At 54.7% G+C, this 13,740-nt stretch overlaps 1 protein-coding gene across 3 annotated transcripts in view; it reads right to left on the bottom strand.

The window, feature by feature from the left end:
- Positions 1-13,740, bottom strand: part of SULF2 (sulfatase 2) — a 139,701-nt gene that overhangs the window by 21,268 nt on the left and 104,693 nt on the right. For all 3 annotated transcript variants that reach the window (XM_060030666.1, XM_060030667.1, XM_060030668.1), the window contains 6 exons: positions 11,077-11,227; positions 9,708-9,883; positions 5,186-5,314; positions 3,707-3,763; positions 2,372-2,501; positions 284-476 (listed from right to left, as the gene is read on the bottom strand). In XM_060030666.1, the coding sequence (XP_059886649.1) occupies positions 284-476; positions 2,372-2,501; positions 3,707-3,763; positions 5,186-5,314; positions 9,708-9,883; positions 11,077-11,227 (836 nt within the window). The remainder of the gene's footprint in view (positions 1-283; positions 477-2,371; positions 2,502-3,706; positions 3,764-5,185; positions 5,315-9,707; positions 9,884-11,076; positions 11,228-13,740) is intronic.

Genomic DNA, 13,740 nt, shown 5'->3' with positions numbered 1-13,740 from the left:
TGATCCCGGCTCCTCTGCTTAAAACCCTCCGGGGGCTTCTTTCTGGTCTCAGAGGGGCCCCACCACGTGGTCTGGGGCCGTATCCCTCTCTCCTCACTTTCTCTTTACGGTCCTGCTCTTCTTGGCCCTGGACACGGTCAGCTTATCTTCCTTCTTTACTACTCTCTGCCCCCAGGGACGGGTGGATCGAGAGGGGTGGGATGTGGATCCGTTTGAAGGAACTACTAGGGCTGCCCAGGTGCGGTCCCTCCCCTCCGATCCCCTCCCCTCCCGTCCTGCATACTCTTCTTGAAGAGCTTCTTCCGGCGTCCGGACAGGCTGAGCTGCTCATCCCCGCTGTCGCAGACGCAGGCCTCGCCGCCCTGTGCGTAGTACTTGGGCACCAGGTTGGAGACGGCCCTGCCCCCGGGCCGTGCGGGGCCCTTGCACTTGTGCAGTTTCAGCTTCCCCGAGGCGTCCTCCACGCACTGCCACTTCTGCAAGACACACCGGGTCCTCAGCCCTCCGGGCCTGGGCCAACCTGCTCGGCTGCTTCTCCTGACTAGCGGCTGCCCCACCGTTCCCGTCCACCCCGGAGACTTCCCTCTAGCGGCCTTAGCTGGACACGGGCTCAGACGGGCTCTGTGATTGGAACGAGCTGCTCCATCATGGATGGACACCTGTCCACCGTGGGAGGAGCACAGAAATGGTACCCAGGGTGATGCGCTGTGGCCGAGGGTGAGCCCTGTCACAGGGAGGCCCCTCTAAGCGAAGCTCCGGGGCCGCAGGGCATGGCTCGTGTGCAGGGAAGGGCCTTCCTGGAAGGTGCAGCATGAGACGGGCAGTGGCACTGGGGCTGGGGGGCTGGGGGAGGGAGGGCAGTTGAGCAGGGCTGTGACTGCATCTGCCGGCAGGGGAATGTCTGGGCTGGGCTGGGGTCCTGGAGGACCTAGAGCTGTAAGTCTGGGGGCCATGGCTCGATGCCTCCGCTGCCAGTCTAGGCCCCCAACCCACCCCCGGCGCTCCTTTCCTTTGGGTTAAGCAGTGCGCTCAGATAATCTGTTCTGAAGATGCCGATACTTGCCCTCTCCCCTTCCTGGGACTACCAGACCCTCAATCTGCAGGGAGAGAGGGGGGAGGGACCAGCAGGGGGATTCGACAATCCCAGGGGGACAAAGGGCCCCTTGGTCTCATCGGCTCATTTCTTGTAGCTCAGAACTGAAATCGGAACCGCTTCTGGGATCTGCCCAGATCATCAGCTCCAGGAGGGCAGGGCTTTCTGTCCAGGGCGTCTGAGGCTGTTGCTGCCCCGGTGCCTGGGACCGTGCCCGGCTACAGAGGCAGCACTGAATGCCGCTCCAGTGTAAACCAAAGCTCTCGCTCAGTGGCACAGACGGGTACTTCCCAGACAAGATGCCCTCCAGAGCATGGGGCGGGGTCGGGGGTTGTGAACAAACGCTGGGCGGCCGGGGGCACAGCCACGAGGACAGGTGGCTGCTAATTCTGAGTCTAGTGATAAGACAGAGCTGCCTGGATGCAGCCTGTGAGACCCACCCAGCTCATGCCCTGGCCTTGGCAGCCTTGGTCTATTAATGAGAAATGGAATGGGGAGGCCCTGGCTTTACTTATTCTTACTGGTGAAACAGGCATGCATCTTCAGGCCTGAGCCGCTGTGGACGAGCTCAAAGTCCCAGCTCACAGACCGAGGCAGGGAAGCACCTCCTGTCTGCCCTGCTTGCTCGTCAGCCCTCCCCTCCCCGCAACCTCCGAACCGCGCCTCCTGCTTGGGTCCCTCTTTACAAGGTTCTGCCCCCACCCCTCCCCTCTCCTCCCCAGCGCCCACCTCGGCCTCCTCAGAAAGTTCAGACTCTCCGAAACATCAGTCACAGCTTCTGCTACCTCTAAATACTACTTGGATTATAATTTCCTTAATATTTCTCTTGAAATCAATTCACATTTTTAAAACTTATTTACTTAAAAAGGTAATTTCCTATTATTCCTATATAAGTGGAAAACCAGCCACAATGATGCTCTGGGAGAGTGAATACAATGTAAATGGTTATTTAACTTCGTAAATACTGTGCAGAGGTTGGCTATGTCTTTGTTAAAGAAGGATTGGGCATGAGTCACAGCAGCTAAAGACACACGTGCACCCCCAGGAGACTTTGCCTCTAATGTGAGCAGGATTGGAAGAACTTTCTGAGTGTCGCCTGTACCACCTGGCATCACCCTGCGTCTCACACATCAGCAGGGGCGCTGGCCCCACTGGCTCCGCTGGTCTGAAGGCCGAGGAGCAGGCCTGAGTCGTGGTTAGCCGGGGTGGCCACTGGGAGGGAAGAAGGGAGGGCAGGGTACCATCCCCAGCCCCAGGGCACCAGCCGAGCATCCTCACCTGCCCCAGCTGCTCGCACGCGGTCTGGTACTCGGCCCGCTGACACAGGTCTTTCACACGCTGGTACTTGGGCAGGAAGTTCTCCTCCGGGGCATCCACCTTGTCACTGTCCCTCTTGTGGAGCAGTTTGCTGTGGGGCAGAGAGCGGAAGTGGGGCTGGCCGCCCAGCCCTGGAGGAGTGCACGGCCCCGCTCAGCCCTGGTATAGGGTCACCATGGAGGATGCAGGTCCAGCCAGGCCACATCTTCTGATTGTCAACAGACTTAAGAAATGGGGATTTTCTACAAACAACAAATGCTGGAGAGCGTGTGGAGAAAAGGGAACCCTCTTGCACTGTTGGTGGGAATGTAAATTGATACAGCCACTACGGAGAACAGTATGGAGGTTCCTTAAAAAACTAAAAACAATTACCATACGACCCAGCAATCCCACTACTGGGCATATACCCAGAGAAAACCATAATTCAAAAAGACACGTGCACCCCAACGTTCATTGCAGCACTATTTACAATAGCCAGGTCATGGAAGCAACCTAAATGCCCATCGACAGACGAATGGATAAAGAAGATGTGGTACATATATAAATGGAATATTAGCCATAAAAAGGAACGAAATTGGGTCATTTGTAGAGACGTGGATGGATCTAGAGACTGTCATACAGAGCGAAGTAAGTCAGAAAGAGAAAAACAGATGTCGTATATTAACACATATATGTGGAACCTAGAAAAATGGTACAGATGAACCGGTTTGCAGGGCAGAAATTGAGACACAGATGCAGAGAACAAACGTATGGACACCAAGGGGGGAAAGCGGCAGCGGGTGGTGGTGGTGGTGTGATGAATTGGGAGATTGGGATTGACATGTATACACTGATGTGTATAAAATGGATGACTAATAAGAACCTGCTGTATAAAAAAAATAAATAAAATAAAATTCAAAAATTCAAAAAAAGAAATAAAAGGAAATGGGGATTTAATAAAAATTCTCCCAAATTACATGAGTTGGCAATAAGTTAAAAAGCATGTGAGACATTATACAGACAGGACAAAACGTGTCTGAAGGATACAGATGGCCTCCAGATGCAAATTCTATGTCAACCATAGGAAAAGCGAACGGGCTTCCTTGTATACAGGAGGCTGTGGACACAAATTCCCAGCCCCTGGTGGAAGGTGTCATAATAGCAATGGGATCCCTCCTGCCCTCGACAGTGAGATCTTTAATATCATGGGTGCAGGTGGGGCTGCCAGGTGCTTCCTGGGACAGGGCAGAAGGGGGTTACCCAGGTGCTGCTCAGCTCAAATGTCCTGGGGCAGCTCCTCCAGGCCCTGGCACTCACCCTCTCTCCACCAGGAAGGAGTCCCGCCAGACCCTCATCTTCTTTTTCAAGTGAAACCTGGGGGAAAAAAGCACACTTCCATCTTCTCATCAATGTGTGGGGCTCATGTGTCCCTCTGTCCTCCCAGAGGCAGGGATGGTGCTCAGAGCCAGCCTTGGTTCACAATCAGCACAGACCCGGGGGCCAGTTGGGGCGAGCGGAGGATGCTCACACCCCCCAGGGCAGAGCTGTATTTCCCCAGAGACTTGGGTCTGAAGGTACATGGGGCAGAAATGACCCAGGTCAAAGTTGCTCTAAGTCACACATAGTCGTGTGTGTGTGTCTCCGTGCCTCCCAGGAAGTCCAACAGTTCCCCAGTGTCAGAAGAGATCGCTTCCTCTTTAGTTCAGCACCAGATGCAACTTGTCCTGACTTCAGGTTAATTACATTGTGTTTTGGCAGGATTTTTTTCTTTTTGATCCTCTGCAGTTGGATTTGTGTAATTTAAGTGTGCATTTCATGTCGTTTCACTCTATCATTTCCATCTCCCAGATGGGGCCTCAGGCTGAGAGAGGAAGCTTCCATCCTGCACCTGACTCCCGGGTGTCCTGGCTCCCAACCCAGTGCCCCCGCCCCCCAAAACATGCCCATTTTGTACTCTTAAAGCTCATAACACCTTCTAGTCAGAGGGAGGAGGCTCAACAGAGGTGGTTCCTCCTACAGGACAATCGGATGTGGACAGACAGTGCCCATCAGGGCTGGACCCGCTGAGCTGCAGGAGATACAAGCTGGAGGCTGCATCAGTGCTGTGAGGCTAACTCAGTGGGCAGTAGCACTGGTGGCCACTAGATGTCGCTGCTGCCGCAGCAGTGAAAGTGTCCTCCTCCTTTCCTGTCCCCGCCAGACTCAACTCACCTTCCCACCTAGTTTTTGCTCACCATCACTGTTCTTTTTTCTGCCTCCAGCACACCTAGGAATATGTTCCCATCATATCATCCGGCCTTAGAGCATGACGATTAAGAGACTCTAGCTGTAGCCTAGAGGCTGAATGCCGGGAGTTGGGTCCAGACCTGCTAAGAGACCTCTGACAAGTCACTTGACTTCTCTGGATTCAATTTCCAAATTGCTAAGATGGGATCATAATAATGCCTACCTCACTGCGTTACCGTGAGGATCAAAATGATAAAATCCCCTACAAAGCATAGCAAAGGCCTGGCATATAGTACGTGCTTAATTAGTGTGGATATTTTTTCAAGTTTTATACAATTTTAGTGCTGGAGGGTCCTCGACTGGTCACCGTGGCCATATTCCAGCTGGGAAGGTGGACTCTTAGAGAGGGGGCTTCTTTCTCTCCCACGGCAGGTTAAGTGGTCAGGATGGGGGGCCCTAGAGCCCCAGCTCCTGACCTTGGAAATACCCCCTCTCAGACCCACATGGCTCGGCCACGAGTTTGTACAGTTCGGGATGCCCGGTACCCCAGCACCCACCCCGGCCCCTCACCGATTTGCTGGCCGCTCTGTGTCCAGCAGCTTGAGGATGGATTTCCCGTCCATATCCGAGGGGATGTCCAGTCCTGCGATGTCCAGGATGGTGGGGGCCAGGTCAATGTTGAGGACAATGTGGGGATTCCTGAGGGAGGCATGGAGAACAGGACTCAGTCACCTGGGCAGTGATGACCCAGCCTCCCTCGGGAGAGGGGCCGCCGGAGGGATGGAGACCGCCAGGGGCTGACGCCCTGAAGGTGGGAAAGCTGCCACTGATCGTGTCACTCTCCTGCACCTCAGCCGTCAAAGCTCCCCTCTGTGCCCCAATTCAGCTAAACCCCACCCCTAACCTGTACCCGCCACACCACCACAGGGGCTGCACTTCACAGGCCCCAGCTGGCTTCTGCTTGTCTGTTTCTTCTGCCAGGAATGCCCTCCCTGCCCCCACTCTCTGAGCAAAGGACACCTTCCTTTAAGACACACCCCAAATCCTGGATCTTCCCTCGGACCCTTCTCTGAACCTCTGAGGCAAACACTGGCCCCCTTGCTTTTCCTAGAAGGCCAAGAACAGTCTGGCCTCAGGGCCTTTGTCCTTGTGTCCCCTCTGCCCGGAATGTTCTTCTTCCAGACTCCAGTGAGCACTCTCACTCACCACCTTTAGTTCTTCCCTCAACGATTACCAAGTGGCCCCAAGATCCCCATGCTCTGGGGTTCACACCCCACTGTGATCCCCTCCCCTTGAAGGTGGGCCAAACCGCTGGAACATGGCAAAGGTGATGGGGATGTCAGACCAAGGTGATGTCACGAGACATACGACTCTGTCTTGTTAGCTGTCCCTCCCTCATTTCTTTGTCTCCCCTGGCGGGCTTTGAAGAAGAAAGCTGACGTAAATTCGCCCCTAGCAAGGACGCCTGCTGAGTACTCTGAGAGGCAGGCTGTGTGAGTTCAAGTCCTCTGTTTGCACTTAAACAGCCCCCAGAGTGGGGAAACAGGTCCTTCCCCAGTTGAGCCTCCAGATGAGACAGCAGCCCTGGCTGATGCCTTGATTTCAGCCTAAGCAGAGGACCGACCTAAGCTACGCCTAGACTTCTGACCCACAGAAACTGAGATAAAGCACGTGTGTTGCTTTCAGTTGCTAAGTTTCTAGTGATTTGTTACACAGCACAGATTACTGACACGAGGCCCTTCCTGAGGACCCCATTTAGAACTGCACCCCTCCCCGTGCTCAGCCCCTTCTTTGCTCTGTCTTGCTCCTGAAGCCTTGTCACCCTCGCGTTTTACTATGTATTTTACTCATTTATCTGGTTGGTTGTCTACTGCCCAATTAGAATCTAATGGGAAGGCAGACATTTTTGTCTGTCTTGTTCACTTCTCTATCTGTATGTAGTACTTTTTTTTTTTTTTTTTTTTTGCGGTGCGCGGGCCTCTCACTGTTGCAGCCCCTCCCGCTGCGGAGCACAGGCTCCAGACGCGCAGGCCCAGCGGCCATGGCTCACGGGCCCAGCCGCTCCGCGCCATGTGGGATCTTCCCGGACCGGGGCACGAACCCGTGTCCCCTGCATCGGCAGGCGGACTCTCAACCACTGCGCCACCAGGGAAGCCCTGTATGTAGTACTTTTACACTTAGAGAACACAGTAGGTGCTCAGTAAGTGTTATTATTTACCGCTGCCATGCGTCTGTCACTTCTCCCGTGTCCTGTTTCTACATGGGGTGTTCCCGACATAGTGGTTAAGTGACTTTCAGGCTGTGCCCGGCACAGGGCCTGCACCGGTTGGATGGATCATGGCCGCATGGACACATTCTCCATCAAGGTGGCACAGTGCCCTCCCTGCCCCTGTCTGGTTTCCTGGGGTTGGGGGGCAGGGCCTGGGTCCGAGGGTCTCGGATGTCTTTCACTTCCTCTCTCTCCTAGCCTAGCACCTTGTGAACACTGGACAGGTAGTCAGGTGTGCTGGTTTCAGGGGAACCACTGACTGAAACCGCTCGTCCTGACCAGGCAGGTAGTAACCATTTGCATGAGTTATCTTACAGCAGGAGGTCCTGGTAAGGAACGTGGAACTGACACGCTACCACCAATCAGAAGAATTCAGGAAAGTTCAAAAGGAGAGAGGAGACGCCAGTCCATATGTCCTACCAACCTCCCAGAATCCTTCTCGCTAGAATCTATCTTGGTTGAGCGATGTGCGGGCTACCAGGAAGGACCCTGAGTCAGAATGACTGGCCAGAGACAACCCGGAAACTAACCCCATTACCGTAAAACCCCAGACTGTGAGCCACGTGGCAGAGCAGTTCTCCTGGGGTCCCCGGCCCTCCTGCTCTCCCCTGTCTCAGAGAGAGAGTGAGGCTGCTCTCTCTCTTGCTTTGTCAGCACCTGTGTCTCCTCGGACAATTCCTTTCTGAGTGTTAGACAAGAGCCCACTCTTGGGTTCTGGAAGGGGTCCCCATTCCTGCGACACTGGGGTGGTCATGGGGGTGAGGCTGGGGAAGGTGGGTGAAGCTGCCTGGTGGAGGGGCTTGAAGCTAGCAAGAGGCGTGACCAGACCACTTAATCAGGCAGGAGGAGGGAGCTGGAAAAGTCCGTTGGGTGAGGGGACGCCAGGGTGAATGTTGGCAACTAGCAGCTGGATTGACCTGAGGTCGTCCACAGGTCCTGCTGCCCCCAGGCTGGGTGGGATGGACAGGACTGCTTTTCCCACCCAGCACCCACACCTTGCTTGGTGGGAAGAGTTTCTACTTCTGGAGGCACTACCTGGCCCCATTCAGATTCCACCGCCTGATGTACTCAGCCTGGTCACACAAGGTTTTCTATCACCCTGGCTACAGCGAGTGGCTCAGGGATGGACACGTGACCAGTCAGGGCAGTGAGAGTCAGCCTCAGGGCTTCCGTTCAAACCACTTTTAGGCCATTTCCCAAGCTGAATGGCCTAAAAGTCTGGGGTTGTGGTGACCCTGCCACCATGAGAAAAAAGCTGGCCTGAGAATGAAGCCAATTCAGAGGATGCAGGACTGAGAGATGGAAAATGAGAGCTTCCTGTTGTCATTGTGTGACTGCTGGATCCCACCATACCTGAAGCCAGCACTAACCTTGGACTTTCCAGTTACTTTAGTGACTGCATTCCTCATATCTTATTTTATTTGCCTTGTTCATTTTGAGAGTCATTTCCATTCACAACTCAAGGAGTCCTGGCTGTCAGCCCCAAGTCTGACATTAGCACTCTCTTTCTCTGTGGTTTTGGGTCCTAAGAACCAGATCACAGACTCTGAGGCTGACCAATACAATAAGAGATGCTGGATTATAGTTCTGTCCACCTTCGTTTTTCGAAAGCAAATAATCCCAGTGACTTTAATGGTCCTATATATTCTTACCTAAAAAGGAAAAACATTTACAAATATCAAAGTCCCAGTTTTGAGACGAATTCCAGCTCCTTCCCCCCTGTGCCATGTAACCTCAGGCAACTTAACCTGTGCCTCTGTTTCCTTGCGTTTAAAACAGGGACAATCCTAGCATCCACCTTACAGGGTTGCTGTCACGCGTAAGTGGATTACCTGGATATAAGTGCTTAGACCAAAGCCTGAAGAATCAGCACTGGATCAGCACAGCTATCGCTATAATAGCTATTATTATAGGCGGGGCCCTGAAATCCAGACAGGCAGGGATTTGATGAGGTTGGCAGAGGAACAGTGATGAGGCTGGGCTAGAGCTCACACCGTCTGCTTTCTGGAATTTCCACCAAACATCCCAGGCGGTGGGAACATCTTGGTCCTAAGACGGCGCCGTCAACGCCCTTTCGGGAGGAATTCTGAACAAAGCCGAGTCCGTGCCCGTGTGTGGTCTCGGCTCAGAGGGAAGTCAGACCTGATGCGCACCTGAGCGGTGACTTATCTGCATTTCAAAACACATCCGAGTTGGTCTCCATGATGTCTGGGCTCACCCGAGGACGCTGCTGCTGTGATTCCTGGCCTCTCTACCTCTCCCTGCCCCAGACACGGCATTTTTGCTGCCAGAACATATCATTTCAAAGGTTAACCCAAGGGCAATGCTGGCCAAGGGCCCACGTGGCCCTCGAGGAAGGATGGGGGAGGCTGCTTCCCTTAGCGCTGCGGCCAAGCTGGCCCAGCTGATCTCAGTGGATGACGCCGCCCGGGCCGAGATGGCTGGGCTCCTCCCTGACAACCTCCAGACCCAAAGACCGCTCAGGCCAGACAGAAGTTGAGGTGGCAACCCCATGCATTGGTGGTGACACATACACAGTCCAGGTCCCCGATTCCCTGGCACAGTGCCCACCACGGACGGTCTGTTTTCACAGGTGCTAACAGCTCCCGGCCTCTCCTTCCCCAGTAGAGGGGTAGGCAATCCTCCCCGGGTGGCATCACCACCGTTTCGCTCAGCACCGAGGTCCGCCTGCCTGAATCGTGTGCCGCCCCAGGGAGTGGCACGGGGCTGCCCGCTGAGCTGCCTGCCCATCCAGGTGCCAGTGGAGCCTGGAGGCCTCCCTGGGACTTTGGGGTGCTGGGGAGGGGTGGGTGATGCACTTACAGCGAGCCGGCCTCCACGTTGGGGCCCCTAACGTAGAACGGGACCCTGATGTCGAACTCGTAGGGCATGGACTTCCCTTTCACCAGGCCGAACTGGCCGATGTGGTAGCCGTGGTCGGCGGTGTACACGACATACGTGTTGTCCAGCTCACCTGTCTCCACCAGCATGTTGTAAATCTGAAACGCAGGCGGGGTGGTGAGGACACGCGGAGGGAAGGCGGGCAGTGCGCCCGGCCCACTGTCCCAAAACACGATGCTGTGCTGGGGGCTCAGGCCCCTGTCCCTCCGGCTTCGGGTCTTCGCTCAACTGTCACCTCTCGGCGGGGCCCCTGGGGCTGACCCATGCATCACTGTAGCCTCCCCACCTCCTGTCCCCCTTTACTTGTCTTCCCAGCACTTCTCACCTCCCTCTCTTCTACTTATTCGTGGACTGTGTCCCTGCATCAGAATGTACGCCCCATCAGGGCAGGGACTTCTGTCATTTTATTCCCTGCTGGGTCCCATGTGTGCTGGCACTTGACAAATGCTGTTGGGTGAATGAGTGAATGAGTGAATGAATGAATGGCTGGGGCAGGAGTCTGTGATCTACCACAGTGCTGTGCGACAGAACTTTCTGCAACGCTGGCAGTGTTGACACCTACGGCACCAGCCACACTTGGTTATTCAGCACTTCAAATGCGGCCAGTGCACCTGAGAGATTAAATTTGAAATTTCATTGTATTTTACTGAATTTAAATAGTCATGGATAAAATTTAAGAAATATATCCATGCAATGGAGTATTATTTAGCAATAATAGTAATAAAAAATGAAGCGCTGAACACGCTCCCACCTGGATGAACCTTGAAATCATCACACTGAGTGACCACATGTTGTAGGACTCGTCTTACATGAAATGTCCAGGATCCACAGAGACACAAAGTAGACGAGCAGGTGGCTAAGGCGGAGGGGTGAGGTGAGGGGAGTTTTGGGTAATGGCTAAGGGCTGCGGGGTTTCTGTCTGGGGTGATGGAACTTCTGAAATCGACCGTGATCGTACAACCCTGCAGACATATGAAAACCACTGAAACGTACACTTGAATTGGGTGAGCTAAGGGGTCTGTGGATCATAGCCCCATAAAGTTGCTAAAAAAACGTCCGCAGCTGCAGGCGGCTCCTACAGTGAACAGAGCAGAGCTGGAATACAAGCTCCCCGAGGGCAGGGGGTTCGTCTGGATTGCTCAGAGCTGTTTCCCTGGCCTGGAAGGGTACCTTTTCCTTCTGCCTGTTTCCATTCCTCTCCAGACGATGATGCTCGGAGGGGTGTGGGGGGAGGGGCAGGGAGGCTGCCGGCCTGGCGTGGCCGGGATGCTCGGGGGGGAGGGCGGCTTACCGTCTCCATGGAGTCATCCACGGACAGGAGGGTCTGCAGGCGCTTCCGCTGCAGCATGTTGGTGAACTGCATGTGGATGGGCTTCATGGGCCCCGTGTAGCGCATGATCCAGTGCTTGTCGGGGTTGGGTGCATAGTTGTAACTCGGGGTGCTGGCGGGCAGACAGGCACAGAGGTCAGGTCAGGCCGGGGGTCGGGGGTGCCTGGGCCCCGCCCCCAGGTCCCCCCACGCCTCAGGGGAGCAGCCTCCCCGCGCTGGGGCTGCAGCTCAGGGTGAAGCCGCCCCCATCTGGACGCCAGAGCGTTGGGGGCTCTGCCCCACGTTAGGTCAGCATCTCTCCACATGCGGGGCGTGCACGTGGGAAGACTGGGGCCCCAAAGGGAGAACGTCGCTCCCACTTAAGCCCGGTCAGCACGCCCATCACGTGAAGGCTAAAGTCTCAGTCTGTGCTGGGCTCTCCTCAGCACCTCTCTAGAATCTGCTCGCCTCCCTTTTGAAAGGAGAGGGCCTCCTGTGGGCACAGCACCCAACTCTAATTTACTAGCACTGCACTTACTCTTCAGTTACCTTGGGTAGATGGCAAATGACAGTTATCGTGGTTAATTAAGGCGTAACTACCGAATTTCCTTTTGCAATAGATTTTGGTTAAAAAAGAGGAAACTGGTTAAAAATTAGGTTCATAAAGGCAAAACTGTGAGGATGGTGCCTGAATGTGTCCATTTGGGACACGCCACGTTCTCTGCCTTAGCTGTCACAGCTATTCTTCCCGCGTGGTTTAATTTCCCATTTACAAAAGAGGAAACGGGGTCAGAGGAGTTCCGAGACCTGCCCATGGTCTCACTGAGTGGACGGTGGAGCCACTGGCCTCTGTGACTTGTGCTGTGGGGTCAGCTGTGATGCCTAATGATAAACGAACAAATACATGGGAATCTTTGACCAGCCCCGAATGGGCACTGACCATGCGCTGGCCACACCCGGAAGGGTTTGCCTACATCATCTCATTTAATACTCAGAACAGTCCTAGGAGCTGGTGCTTTCCTTCTCCTTGTGTGAGACATGCGGACACGGAGGCTCAGTGAGGGGACAGACTTGCCAAAGGCAGAGCTGGGGTTTGAGCTCCAGGAGTGGGAAACCCCACAAGGCTGGGTGTCCCTCGCACTGGGTCTGGTGATCCTTGAGGGTCAGGTTCCCCTCAGGTCTTACCCACCCCCTCCCCAGGCAAAGCTGCAAAGAGAGGAAGTTTCCACTGCTTGAAGACAAAAAGCTTTTCGAGATGGCGCTTCAGCGGGCAAGGGCTGCGGGGCGTGGGGGAGGGTAGGAGGGCCCCAGACTCCCTTCCTTCGTCAGGACCTCAGCCCCTCCCTCCCCGGGGTAGAAGGAAGGACACTGCGGCTTGTGGTACAGCCTGATAGTTGTGGAGACTGTTGCTATGTAGAGCGGGGGTGAGTCATAAGATTCCTCCTGGACTTCGCTTGAGTTTCTGGCTGGTCTCCTGCTGCCCTTTGATTATGAGAAACGCCGCTCTCTCCTGTGGGCCGGCTTAGGGCCTGACCCTCGTGTAGAACATCCCAGGAGCAGGGCCACCCCCGCTCGCCGCCCTCCCCCACCGAGGAGCTGGAGGGGTGCTGCTGGGCCGGGGGCTGCACCAAGAGATGCCCTCGGGGCTGTTGGGGGTTTTGGGAAAATTGTTCCCGTGGCCCCAGGGGCCCAATTCAGGATGTAATTTTGAGCAATCATCCCTGAATCTCTTAGATTCTCTCGGGCTAGTGTCTGCCCTTGAGAACAGTGAGGGGTGAGTCTGTCAAGAGTCTGATTTCAGAGGCCGTTTCTCTGGAGACGTCTTTCGAGCAGGATCTGGAGGCCAGCAGGCTGCGGAGCCTGGGGTCCCGCTTGGGGCCGAGGCCGGCTTTCTGGTCCCCTGCTTGAGGCCAGGCTCCCCCTGCTACCCCGGGATGGTGTCACATTTTCACATGAACCCAGATGCCTGTTGAACAGAGTGGAAACCCTCACCTCCACAAGAATCCGAGGAATGTCTGCTCGTTCACAACCGGCCTGAAGCATAACATCCCCTCTTGGGCTGGGGGCCCTTCCGGCCCCTCCCACCGTGTGTCTGGAGGCCGAGGGGCCGGAGCCCTGGCTCCCAGCCCCACCCCGAGGATGTGAGCTCGGGCCTGGCTCCCAGGCGTGACAAACGGAGCGTCCGTGAACCCGTTCAGATGCCACGCGTCAGAGGAAGCTCTGGGGGCTGTGGGTGCGTGTGCCTATGTGTCTTTTGTCTGTGTGTGTCTCTGTGTATGTTTGTGTGTCTGTGTCTGTTTCTGTGTGTGCGTGTCTGTATGCTTGTGTATCTTCATGTTTGTGTGTATCTGTGTTTGCATCTGTGTTTATCTTTATGTGCGTTTGTGTGTATATGTGCTTGTACCTTTGTATCTGCGTGTGTTTCTGTGTATGTCTGCATATCTGTGTATGTGTATCTGTGTGTCCGTATATGTGCCTGTATGTATATGCCTGTTTGTATGTGCATTTGTGTCTATATATGTCTGTGTATTTATTTGTATCTTTGTGTGTGTTTGTGTCTGAGTTCTGTGTGCATTTGTGTATCTGTGTATATATCTGTATGTATCTATTTGTATCTTTGCGTATTTGTGTCTGTATCTGTGTGTG

Source organism: Delphinus delphis, chromosome 15 (assembly GCF_949987515.2).
Source record: "Delphinus delphis chromosome 15, mDelDel1.2, whole genome shotgun sequence".
NCBI classification, from domain to species: domain Eukaryota; kingdom Metazoa; phylum Chordata; class Mammalia; order Artiodactyla; family Delphinidae; genus Delphinus; species Delphinus delphis.
The sequence above is the reverse complement of the archived record's forward strand: the minus strand, read 5'-3'. Positions and strand labels throughout refer to the sequence as shown.